This window comes from Nyctereutes procyonoides, unplaced genomic scaffold (genome assembly GCF_905146905.1).
Source record: "Nyctereutes procyonoides isolate TBG_1078 unplaced genomic scaffold, NYPRO_anot_genome, whole genome shotgun sequence".
NCBI lineage: Eukaryota > Metazoa > Chordata > Mammalia > Carnivora > Canidae > Nyctereutes > Nyctereutes procyonoides.
Window position 1 is genome coordinate 44492791 of NW_026575047.1, and position 12410 is coordinate 44505200.

A 12410-nucleotide genomic window follows, 5' to 3' on the forward strand; every position below is an offset into this window, starting at 1 on the left:
CCCTAACATTACTGTACCAGATACCATGCTAAGCATTATGACATGTAATGAGAGAACTAGTACCAATATCCTATTTTAAAGATAACAAATTGAGTCTCAGGTGGAAGTAACTTGTACAAGGCCACATGGCTGGTAAGAGATAGATTCAGGACTCCTCCCTTGCTCCTGATCACTACCCATTTGCCCCTGTGACAATAACCAGCAAATAAAGACAGGGACCCTAGAAGAATAATGTCAGGAAGGCCAAAGTCAGAGTGTGAGCTTATGAAAATATTAAGAAAAACAGAAAGTGGGAACCTGGGTAGCTCAGTCAGTGGAGCCTCTGATTTGTGATTTCAGCTTAGGTCATGATCTCAGGGTGATGAGATTAAGCCCTGAGTCAGGCTTGGAGCTGGGTATGGAGCTTGCTTAAGAGTCTTCTCTCTATCCCTCTCTATCTACCCCTCCCTCCTAAAAAGAAAAAGAAAGAAAAACAGGGCATTTTAGTTTCAAGTAAGAAGAACCAAAAAGTTAAGGGCAGGCACTGTAGAGGCTACACAAGACAGATAGGAACTGGACCTTGGTTTGTCTTCTACACCTGTACTCTCAGCAAAGGAGAGCTATCTTTCATCTGAATAGCATAATGAAGACTTTGGTGTCATTATTTACAGTCCTGCTTCATTGTCCTAAACCAGTGGTTCTCAGCATGGTCCCTGAACCAGCGACATTAGCATCACCTGGGTACTTGTTAGAAAGGTAAATTCTCAGGCCCACCCTACACTTACTGAATCAGAAACTCTATGTCTGGGGACCAGAAATCTGCTTTTTAGCAAATGCTACAGTTGATTCTGATGCACAGCACAAGTTTGAGAACCTCTACACTCAACAAAACCAAGACCTATTAACATCCCAGGAGATATCATGCACTTAGACCACAGAGCAGCTGGCCCTGATCTTCCCCAAATCGTACAAAATTGGAGAAGGACAATCTGGAGCAGGCCATCCTTGCCCAATTTTCTAAAAGTGGGGAAAAGATGGACTCTAATGAGCTTGTTATCAACCCCAAGCCATAGTCTCAAAACGGTCATCAGTGTAGTGGCTTATGAACACCTGAAGATGAAGAAGCAAACATCAAGAACAGGTGTGCTCATGGGGCAAACAGCAGAGCACACTGTCCTGGTCTGCTCTTCTGGGAAGGGTAGGAGACAGGTAGATCTGGAATCAGTGTAGTCGTTTCATATCTTGGTTTAGGTCGGATACTTTGATAAAGTATTTCTTGAGCAGCATGGAGAACAGTGACATTTCAGCAGGTAAAAGGGAACAAATGTTAAGTCTCAGAGAAAACTTGTAAAATAGATACTGTTTTCATCCCCATTTTACTCATAAGGAAACAGGCTCAGGGATGTTAAGTGAAGTGCTCCAGCTCACTCAGATGAGGAGGAGAGGGACTAAAACCCATCTGTATGGGTTTCAGTTGGGTCTACTCTTCCACTGCCATCCCACTTCTCATGTCCTTGACAGACTGACCACTGTTGACCATGGACACCCAAAAGACATGAATTAAAAGTTGATTTCATGCGGATCTTTCAGAACACAACACCAGCCTCCTATACTACCAGCTGTCCTCATTTTTACCAATGACTTAAACAAAGGCATCAATTGTTTTCTTAGCCAGTTCATAGAAGACATGACTTTGGGGGGATTCCTAATATTTGAGTTGAATCCAAACTACCTTTGATGGGCTGAAATAAAAAGCCAATTTAAAAGGGTTAAATATAATACAGACAAATGCAAAATGCTGTACTTAGGTTCTAAATAATTGTATAGGTGCAATGAACATTGCCAACCAGCAACAGGAGTGTGGTTGGTTGCTCAAAGGGATAAGATGATCTTAGATCACAGTGATGTATGTATAACACTTTGAGAGTTGAGGTCAGCAATGACCTTGGTTGGGTCCCACTTGGAGAAATTTGGGGTTCCAGGCTGGAGAGGGACCACAATGGCAGAGAAATTCAAAAGTTGAAAGTTTTGGGAGAGAAATCTCCAAAGAGCATGAGAGCAATCTTTCTTCAGTTAGTAAATACTTATTTGCTATAAGCAAGAAGGCCCCGGGCCTGTGTTGAGGGAACACAAAAACCAATGAAACAGGGCTTTTGCCCTTGAGGGGCTCACAGATTTGGCCTGCAAGGCTCCAGGTGTAGAACTAGGGCTGAGAAGGGATCTACAATGAGTCAGGTGTCATCTGGACCCTGAGAAAAGCATTCCCACAAATAAGGGTCATCTGAAATGAGCTTGGTTGCCTCTTGTTCAGACAGCAGTGAATGCCCCTTGCTGGGCCATGACTTGGGAAATCTGCATCATACAGAGTTAGTGTATCAGTCTTCCAGCGCTGCTGTAGGATCACAGGCCAGGTGGCCTCAATTGACAACAGTAAGTTATTGTCTCACAAATCTGGAGGCTGGAAGTCCTTCTGAGAGCTCTGAGGTTAGAATCTGTTCCAAGCCTTCCTCTTGTGGAGGAGCATCTCCATCATTTTCTGTGTCTGCTTGTTTATCTCCAAATCCACCCCCACCCCCACCCCTGCTTTAAGAACATCAGTTGGATTGGAATAGAGGCCACCCTATTGATTCTTGCTGGTCTGAGGCAGTTATTGGGCCTGGGTATCACAGAGAGGGGACAATGTGGTGCAGAGAAGGCCTGTCCTTTGACTCTTACTGGCTGAACAGCTCTTCCAGGGGGCTTCCAGCTCTGCCAGCCTGCAGGAGTGGCACAGTGCCCTGGCTGGCTGTTGGCAAGGGAGGTGAACAGCCCAGGGGAAGGACACCCAGGCAGTTGAATATGGCCGCAGGAAGGGAAAAACTCTGGTCTGCAGATGGTAGTGAATGGCTCAGATTCAATTATGACAATAGGAAAGGCTGTGACCCATAGAGAGGGTGGCCCTCGGGCAGGAAAGCAGTCCGCTGCCTGGCCCATTTAGCTGCCCAGACCATGGGCCTGGTGTGGAGGAAGCCTGTGAATTGGTGCTTAATTAGGCACCAAAAGTGCTGAACGTCGGCCCTAGGATGGCAGTGATCCAGCGGGCATCCCTGCCAGAGCTGGAGCAGCAGATCAGCAGAGTGGGCATTGCTGCCTGGCAGCAGGGAGCAGATACCCAAGTGCTAGATGGGTGAGACAGCAAGCATGGTGCAGAGAATGAGAGGCAAGACCAGCACAGGTTGGAGGTGCCCTCTCCCAAGCATGCCCATCACGGTCCCAAGAATATGTCCCTAGGGTCAGTCCAGTAGCTGGGTTCCAGTCTCCTCTAGGGGACATGGAGTATGGAAGTACATTTCAGGGCAGTGCTACATAGAGAAAAGGAGGGAAGTCTGTGGTATTAAGGCACAGATGGCATTTTGTCACTTTTCATAGACTATTTTTTTTCAAATAGCAATGCACATAGTAAAAAGGAAAATCCAAACAATATAAAAGGATCTGAAGTGGAAAGTGAGTGAGTCCACCTCCACAGAGGCAGCCTGTTACACTGGTTTTCTGTGTTTATTCTTCCAGAAATATCCACTTTTTTACACATAAGGGAGCATGTTTTAGGCACTGTACCTTGCTAAATTCTGGAAATCCTTCCACATCAATACACACCACCCTGTTCTCCTTCACAGTGTCTGGACCATAATTTATGGGGGCAGAAGCCATGGTGGACATTGCAGTTTTTCCCAATCTTTTGCTAGTATCATCAGTGCTACAGTGATCATCTATACCGACATCTGCACTTATGTACCTCTGTAGGCTTGCTCTTTAGACATGCCATCGCTAAAAAGAGACGCATGTAAGCCTTGTTAGTTTTTATAGAGGTCACCAAATTGCCCTCCCTAGAGGCAGGTACCAATTTACACTCCTACTTATGATTATTGAAAATGCCTGCTTTCCCATAACCTCACCAGCATGGTAAATTACCAACATTTGTTATCTTTGCCAATCCAGCGGAAAATGCCATCTGATTGTTGTGTGAAATTAGATTCCTTTAATTATGAATGAGGTTAATTATAATTTTTTTCCTATTTGGAGCGGCATCAGTTTAGATTCCAGAATCCAGCCAGAAGTTTTTGGCCCTCAGGAGGTGGTCTTTCTGGATCCCTGCTGGGCCAGAGGTGATCCCTGTAGGTGAGTGACAGTCTCTTGACTCTTCCAGGGACCTACCCTATAGCAGAAGGAAGCTCTGAAGTAATCGGTGTCATGGTTTTCCTCCTTTCTTTCAGCAACAAAGGTCTAAGGTAAAGTTAGCCTGCCTTTCACATGGGCAGACCTAGTGGCAGCTTAGAAGGGTCTGTGGGAAGCCAGCCTCTTCCACTTCCAGTGCCCCCACAGGGAGCCACTGGCCCCCGCTTGCTCATTTTCACTCCTGGCTTCATTAAATAGAGATTTGTGATGCACCCATTTTGTGCTTGAGCTATCCTAGCTAGCATCTGGAGCTATAGAAACAGGAAGCCAGTCCACTTGCTCACAGAATTTTAAATTGTAAGGGAGGAGAAAGGCAAGTAAATGAATAATTATACCATGGCATGATAAGTGCTGTGATCAGAAAAGAACAGCACACAGGGCACAAACCCATTGAGGGAGGTCCAGGAAGTGCCATTGAAGCCGAGACCAGAAAAAGGGGTTACCAGCCAAGAGAACTGGGAGTTGCTGTGTCCTCATAGGAAACAACAAGATCCTTATAGCAGTGTGGCTATGCATGCTGGTTGGTGAGAGGGATCCCAGGCCCAGGCCACAAGGGCTTGGTGACTGGATGTTGTCCTGGGGACTCCGAGAGTCACTAGGGAGTTTTTGGTGGCGTGGTTATCCTTGAAGTTAACCTTGCTTACGTGAGTGTAGAGCACTGGCGTAGGTGAGCATCAAGGCCTGGGGACCAGGAATCAGCCTCAAGCATCCACGGGACTTGGTCAGCCCTGCACTCCAGCCCCAGATTTTGAGACAAAAGCCCCAGCTCTCTATTTTCACAAAGCTGAGCAGCCTTGTCCTGAGATGTTCCTCAGGATACCAGAGCCCTCAGCAGTGTTCCCAAAGAAAAGACAGCAATGGGCTGTGGGTCCTTAGATCAGGGCCCACGCTGCTGATGTGGATAATGGGAGACCAGGGTTCTGAGGGTCCTGTCCCCAACTTTGCTGCTCATCTTGCACAAAGCGTCACCGAGTGTCCCATGGCAACCACCTGTAAGGCAGTCCTGCTTTTAAGGGATAATATGAGCAAGTTCCCACAAAGTGCTCTTAGCATCTTACAGAAAGCCTTTTGGTTCCTTTTTCCAACAGTGGCAGCCACTGTGCTTGCCACATACCGAGCCCAGAAATCCAGAAAGAAGGATAAATGTGCTTTGGAGATGATTTTGGCGATCCTCATCTATAGCTGTCTATGCTCATAAAATACGGCGCTTAATCGTCTTGGCAATTGGGGTAACCAATTTGGAAAATAATTACTGCCTTCTTTGAGATTACTTTGCCTTCTAATTAAAATCTCAAGACTGGGATATTAAAGGTGCATTGTCAATACAATGTCCCGGATGCACCCAGCTAACCTCATTTGGGAAGGCAAAATTAATTAGTTTGTGTTTTAACACCCAGCTGTTATCCTGAGGAAGGAAATCGTCTGCAAGTCGGCCACACACACAGTCTCTAAATTGGCCAGAGTGACTGAGGGGGGATAGAAAGGAAATCAAGGATGATTTGTTCCCACATAACTCAGTCAGCTCCCATTACAAGCTGCTCATTAAATGGCGTCCCCGCATCCCCATCAGACATTGCTCAAGAGTGTTCTTGTTCACCCGTGGAGGCAGAATGGAAAATAAGTGGGTCCCTCCATGCCATTGAGCTCCCCATTCATTCTGGAGCCTCCTTTGCTGTTAACACCTGTCTCAGTGATTGATTCTCCAGGGGAAAGCCGGCAGCAGATCGAAGAGGGTGGGCACCTCTCTCCCTGTCCCTGCTGGCCACAGGTACAAGGCTGTGTGCCTTCCTGGCTTCCCTCTTTCTCCTTTTCAACTTCTATTTCTCAGTTCCATCTAAGTCAAACATTTTCTGAGCACAATGGAAGCCAGGATAATAATGTTTCTAGGCTGTGCTGCGGTAATGACCCCAGGGCCTCGTGGTTTAGCACAACAGAAGCTGATTTCTTGTTTATGCAAAGTGTGATGCAGGTCAACATGAGCTCTCTTCCAGCCAGTGATCCAGGGATCTAGGATCCTTCCTTCTTAGACTGACATGGCCTTTATGGGACACTCTGAGGTTCCTCATAGCAGAAGAGAAAGAAGGACTGCGGGCCCTTAAGGCACATTGCCCCCCCCCAAGGGACACCCTTCCTGTCACAGCCTGTTGGCCAGAACTGGTTACATGACCCCAGTTCCATTGCAAGAGATGCTGGAAGATGTAGAAGGGCACATGGAGTGTTTGTTGACCACTTCTGTCCCCGCCACAGTGCTCTGGCTGCCCTATGCATTGAGCCAGGTGCCTCTGAACCCCCTACCAGGAGTGTGAGGCATGGCCCCTGCTCTTGAGGAGATGGTAGCACAGTTCTGTGTGGGAGGCCCACTCGCCGAGTAATGGATTATCAGGCTGGATAGATAAACACAACAGTAGAAGTAGAAGCAAAGTTCATGAAAGTAGGTGGAAGTGATTCCCTAAGCATGAACCAGGAAGAAGAGGGTGGAACAAAAGGAACATTTCCAGGAAGATGTAATTCACGTGCTTGGTTTTGGGGCAGAGGAGAGACAGTTCACCACTGGGATATGTGGAGGAAAGTCACATCTGCAGGAAGGGCACAGCACATGTCCATGTAACCTCATACCTCCTAATGATCAAATTCTTCCCTCCCCGCCCCTGAGCACAGCACTGATGTCCTGAAAAGAAATTCATTTCCAAAAGCCTCCTCACACTAAGGCCTTATAATCTGAAAATAAACAAACCACAAATCCCTAATATGGCATTGGTGACCTATGTTAGGGTTTGAATTTGCTCAGGGAGCAAACAGCCCTATGCTCTCATGCAGGGACACTGCAGTGGCTTGCATGTCCCTGAGGAGAACTAACAGCTACTACAGCCAGCTTGTGCCCACCCTGACCCTCCAGAACCACCATGGGGTGGAAAAGGCCCAAGAATCAGAAGTAGGGAGGCTGCATTTTATCTAAGCCCTGTCTAACCAGCTGCATGAGGAGCACTGCTGCTCAGGCACATCTCCCTGGACTCCCACGTTTTCCTCTAGAACCTGAAAGAACAGGACAAATCCAATCTAGGAGGCCCATGGATCACCTGCAAATACAACCTGTTGAATCACCCAACAGGGCCTCACATGGTGTTTTTAAATTTTTTTGCAATAGCTGCCAACATTCAAAAATTTGAAGAAATTGCATAGAAATCCAGATCTCTGGTAACTCTGGAAAACAATCATAAAATTTGGCACCACCACACTGGACAACAGTAAGACTGCCTACCCCTTTAGATGCCACAGTCCCCACCACTCCCTGTTACCTTGGCAACCCTGAGGCCAGGCACTGGTTTTTCCTGCACATGTCCCAGCTCCCAGCTCACTCGGTTACATCCCCCACCAGGCCATTGGGCGAGGACTTCAGGACTCAACCATCTTTAAAACTCAATGAGTATTCCTTAGGCTTACTCTTTTCCCATATTTTCTCCAAATATACCTATTCTTAGCAGAACTACCCACCAGTGAGAGCAGGGCTTCTTGTCCTTGGCTGAACATTTGAACTACTGGGGGAGGTTTTTAAAAACCTCAGTGTCCAGCCTGCACCTGGAGATTGCACTCAGGATCAGTCTTCTTAAAGCTCTAGGTCAAGAAGCACTGAGTTAGAAAATGCAATGGACCAGTTCAGGAGGGTGTTGAGATCCCTGTTAAAGGAGGTGATTAAGCCAGGGCAGATGAGCACTTTGCAACAATGTGTGGGTGATCCAAACATCAGCTGCTACTCTCCCAGGATTCTTCTTCTCCTTCCATTCTCCCTGCCTTTACCCCTCAGCACCTTCCCAAGCTCAGCTCAACCCCATTAAATCTATAGTGCGCAGGTGGTCTCAGGAAGGGCACCTTATCTCTTAAGCCTCAACCTCAGCACCAAGCCCCCCAATCCCCAAGCCAGCACCATGCCTTCCACATGTCAGTTGGGAGTAAGCCTCTCAGCAGTTCAGGAAAGAAGACATGATGAAGGTCTGCAGGATGTCCATACAGGCTTTTCCCTATTACTTCCCAGTTGTGCTTGTAGTTAACGGAGCCATTGTCTTGCTCCCCATCTTTGTCCTCTCCATCTGATTTCGGGTTGAAAAATTCAGCTGCAGGGAAGTTTCTTGGCCCAGACAGGATGAAACAGGAGGAGATGCAACCAGAATGGTCTTCAACTGAAAGACTTACAACGAAAGCCTGGGTGTCTAGGTGCTGCCCTGGAGGCTAGCATGGTGCCCTAGAGAATCATGCTCACGGGACGGTGTGGGGATTGGGGTGGGGGATATGTTTCACTATATCACATATTACATGATTTACTAAAATCATATGGGTTACTAGGAATCTGTAACTTGTCTGATTCAAAGGCTAATACTTCCTCCCAAAAAAAAAGGATTTAAGGTTAACTTTCTGGAATGTCTTGGTGTTTCCTTTTTGAGGCTGCAGAAAGAACCACTGGTAAAAGGAAGGGCATACTGGAACTTCTAGAAAATCTTACCCCTGCCCACCCAACTTTTTTCCTAAAAGTGCTGTGAAGAATATGAAACATTTTCAACTTTCAGCAATATGTAAATGTCCTGCCTGGCATACTTTTACTTCCAGCATGAATTTAACTGGTGTGTTTGACTATAAAGTCACACCTGTCACTGTGCTGAGGGTCATCAGAGGCTGTGCTGCTGCTGGGGAGTGGATGTTTCTCACAATGGCAGGTGGAGCACGTGAGATGAGGCGCACAGAGTTTGAGGGCAGAAAAACACGGTCAGTGTCTGGGGTGTGGGCGCACAGCAGGAAGGAGTTGGTGGTAAGGAATTCTTTCTACCAAGGCATACCCATTGCATTTAAGGGGACTCAGTGTAAGGTAAGGAGAAGCTTCTTACAAGGAATCAAGAGGGTAAACCACACATCCCAATGAGTTCTAAATCCAAGCGGAAAAAAAAAGAAAATAATAAATAAATAAATAAATAAATAAATAAATAAATAAATAAATCCAAGCGGAAGAACCACAGTGGAAAGTCAAACTGGGGGCAAATAGAATGGATGTTTTCTCACTTCTGGAGAAACGTCTAGATTGTGTTGAAACTTGGAGATCCTCTGGTCTATGGCCTACCATAATATAGAGGCGAAAAATTAGGTCCAGCAGGGAGAAGTAACCTGCTACAGCATGCAGGTAGCTGTGGACAGAACTGTCACTTGAAACTCAAGTCTAAAAAGTTGGTAGCTCCCCCAGACCTCTGTTTCCTAGACTGTGGAATGGAGATGGGTTCTTCCTCACTACTGGCTGAAGGAAACTGAGACCCTCTGTGTGCAGAGATAGCTCGTGCCTTGCCCAGCACTGGGCCCCTGAGCCCAGTGCCATGCTCTCTCCACTTCTCTGTAGCTCATCTTGTTACCTCCAACAGATTCCTACGTAGGAAGCGGGAACTCCCATTTCAGAGGGAGGTATGCCAATGCCATGACAGGCATGAGAAGAGAGCACAGTAGAACCCGGCTTCGCCAGGCGGAGCACCATCTGGTGTCCCCTCAGCTCTCAGGGAAGCCACCCATGGTCAGAGGTGGGCAGCCTGCTTGAGAGATTGGGGGTCCTGCAGGCAGGGATGGGAAGGAAATCCAATGATGCTCAAGAGACAAGGAAGTCAATCTCTGCTGGGGTCAGGAATGGTGACAGGCAAAGGCACATACCACAGGACCCTCCACAAAGGGAAGGTGGTGGGCACTGTGCATGAGCCACCCCTTTAATCAGGGGTCTGCATTCTGTGGCCCGAGCAGCAAGTTGCCACGCCCACCCGTGTCATCTGTGGCTCTCTCGTGCTCCAACAGCAGAGGCCAGGAGCATGACTGCAAAGCCAAAAATATCTACCAGCTGGCTCTTTATAGAAAAAGTTTGCCTGCCCCTGCTTTAGATTTCAACAAGCCTGAGCTCAGGTCAAGGTCTTGCCCTTTCTACCTAGGTGACCTTGGACAAGCCACTTTTGTCTGAGCCTCATTTCTGCATCTGGACCTACTAACAGGCTCATTATATTCCCACAAAAGTCATATATGTGAAAGAACACAGCACAGGGAACATTTCTGTTGCTTAATAAATGTTGGTAGTCAATCCCTGTGAAGGGAATAGGTAACCAGTGGCTTGGTTGATCACCACAATTCTTGGAGTGGCAGGAAGCAGGCTGCTGGACAGTTTAAAGTTGTCCTCTTCCTGGGAAGGAGGATTCACAAACTCATGTTTCTTTTTTATTTCTTTCCTCACTTCTTTTATTTTTCTAGATACTGGCTGACCAACAAAGTTCACATCAAAAGACCCACCACTGGTCTCTTGATGTATACCCTGGCCACACGTTTCTGTAACCAGATCTACCTCTACGGCTTCTGGCCCTTTCCACTAGATCAGAACCAGAACCCGGTCAAATACCACTATTACGACAGCCTCAAGTATGGCTACACCTCCCAGGCCAGCCCCCACACCATGCCCTTGGAGTTCAAGGCCCTCAAGAGCCTGCATGAGCAGGGGGCTTTGAAACTGACTGTTGGCCAGTGCGACGGGGCTACGTAAGGTGGGCACCCCATGGGACTCAGTGGCTCACATTTCCTGCCAGCTACACCACAGGCAGATGGGAGTCGGGGTGGCACAAACTATAGAACAAGCAGGCTAGTGGTTTTCTTTGTTAAAGTGTAAAACAGTGACCAGAATATATATATCTATACCTGCATATATATATTGACCTGAGTATTTATAACTGTGTGGTGTTCATCTAGCATTAGGCAGATAAGCCACAGGAAGAAGGTGTGGAGAACCCACCCAAACTGGATTGAGACTCAGTCCATCTTTAGGGGCAGAAGGACTTGGCATGAAAAGAAGCCAGTCCCATGACTTTGGATGACAAACTGCCTCCTGGGTTGGAGAGATCTTTGGGCTCATGGATGGATAGAGAGCCACCTGTTGGCAGCTGCCCCGAGCCTCTGAGATACGCAGATTCTGGGTGAGCCAAGACCCAGAGGGGACAACCTGACCCAAGTCTGAAATGGTGCTGTTCACAGAGGAGAAGGAGGTTGAGGGGTCCAGCCTGGCAAAAGAGTACAAGGATACCAAGAACCAGAGGCTACTTCAGAGCTGTGGGCCTGGCCCCGCAGACTTAGAGTTGAACTGTCCAAGGGATGATCCACAGTGGACCCGGCTGTCCCAGACAGGCTTCCACAGCTATGGAGAGAAGGCTAGCGAAAAATCCATGGACAGTCCAAATTCTGGCTTTGCAAGAACCACCAAGACCTGGACAGAGCAGACAGATGATACTAAAGAGCTGGTATGTTTCCCTGGTGTTTTTGGAAAATTGAGATTTCCTGCTCAGGGGCAGCACTCCACCCCACAACAGGGCAGAAGAGTGTCCAAAATGTGGTTGTTTGATGGATGTTCTTTAAAGAGACTAGTGCCCCCCAAGGAGGAAGGGACCCTGAGATCTCACCCTCTGGGTTAGCCCACTTCCTGCTCTATTAGAATGTTACATGAGGGATGGTACTGTCCCCTTCTCCCACTAGGGAAGCCACAGCAGAGGCTTGAAAGGGCTCTGTCAAGATAAATGTCACCCCTTTAAAAATATATATGATTGCCTTTTGGGGTGCCTCACAGAGCCCCAGAGTGTGAGACCTGAAAATATGTTAAGCACCTAGCTCCATTTCTCTGACACCACTCTGTTTGCTTTCTGCATCGCGCACTCACTGGGGCTTCTGCAGCCAGACTGCTGTGTCAATGTCACTATCTCATCATCTTCCTATCCTGATGGTCACACAAGCCGGCATGGAGCTCCAACACCGAGCTTCTCAAGTCTGCAGGGAGAGGTTCCAATGTCCACCCCCATCCCCACCTACCCACCCTCCTCCAGAGGCAACAATTTTAGAATTTCACAAAATCCTTTTTGCCCTCTATTAAGATTAATTGTTAAGACTTCTTCTTCTTCTTTTTTTTTTTTAACCCAAAGCCAAATGCAGTATCCAAACACTGGGCATAATCTCCCCCAGGGAAATCTGGGCTCCATGCCAATCACTTAGGGGCTGGAATCAGAGGTCACATATAGACAAGCCTTGGCAGGCTTGATTTGTTGGATGTATTCCCCTGCCTGATAAATAACAGTGTTTTAAAACATATTTGAAAGATAAGTAAAAAACCATTATCTTGAAGGTGAAGGGAGTTAAGAGAAGTAACCAAGATCTGCTCCTAAGCACACGAGACCGGA

General features: G+C 47.3%; 1 protein-coding gene across 1 annotated transcript in view; it reads left to right on the forward strand.

Moving 5' to 3' along the window:
- Positions 1-10945, forward strand: part of ST8SIA2 (ST8 alpha-N-acetyl-neuraminide alpha-2,8-sialyltransferase 2) — a 62017-nt gene extending 51072 nt beyond the window's left edge. Inside the window, exon 6 of the mRNA XM_055326585.1 lies at positions 10450-10945. Coding sequence (XP_055182560.1) covers positions 10450-10735 — 286 coding nt within the window. The 3' untranslated portion in view covers positions 10736-10945. The remainder of the gene's footprint in view (positions 1-10449) is intronic.
- Positions 10946-12410: the final 1465 nt, after the last annotated feature.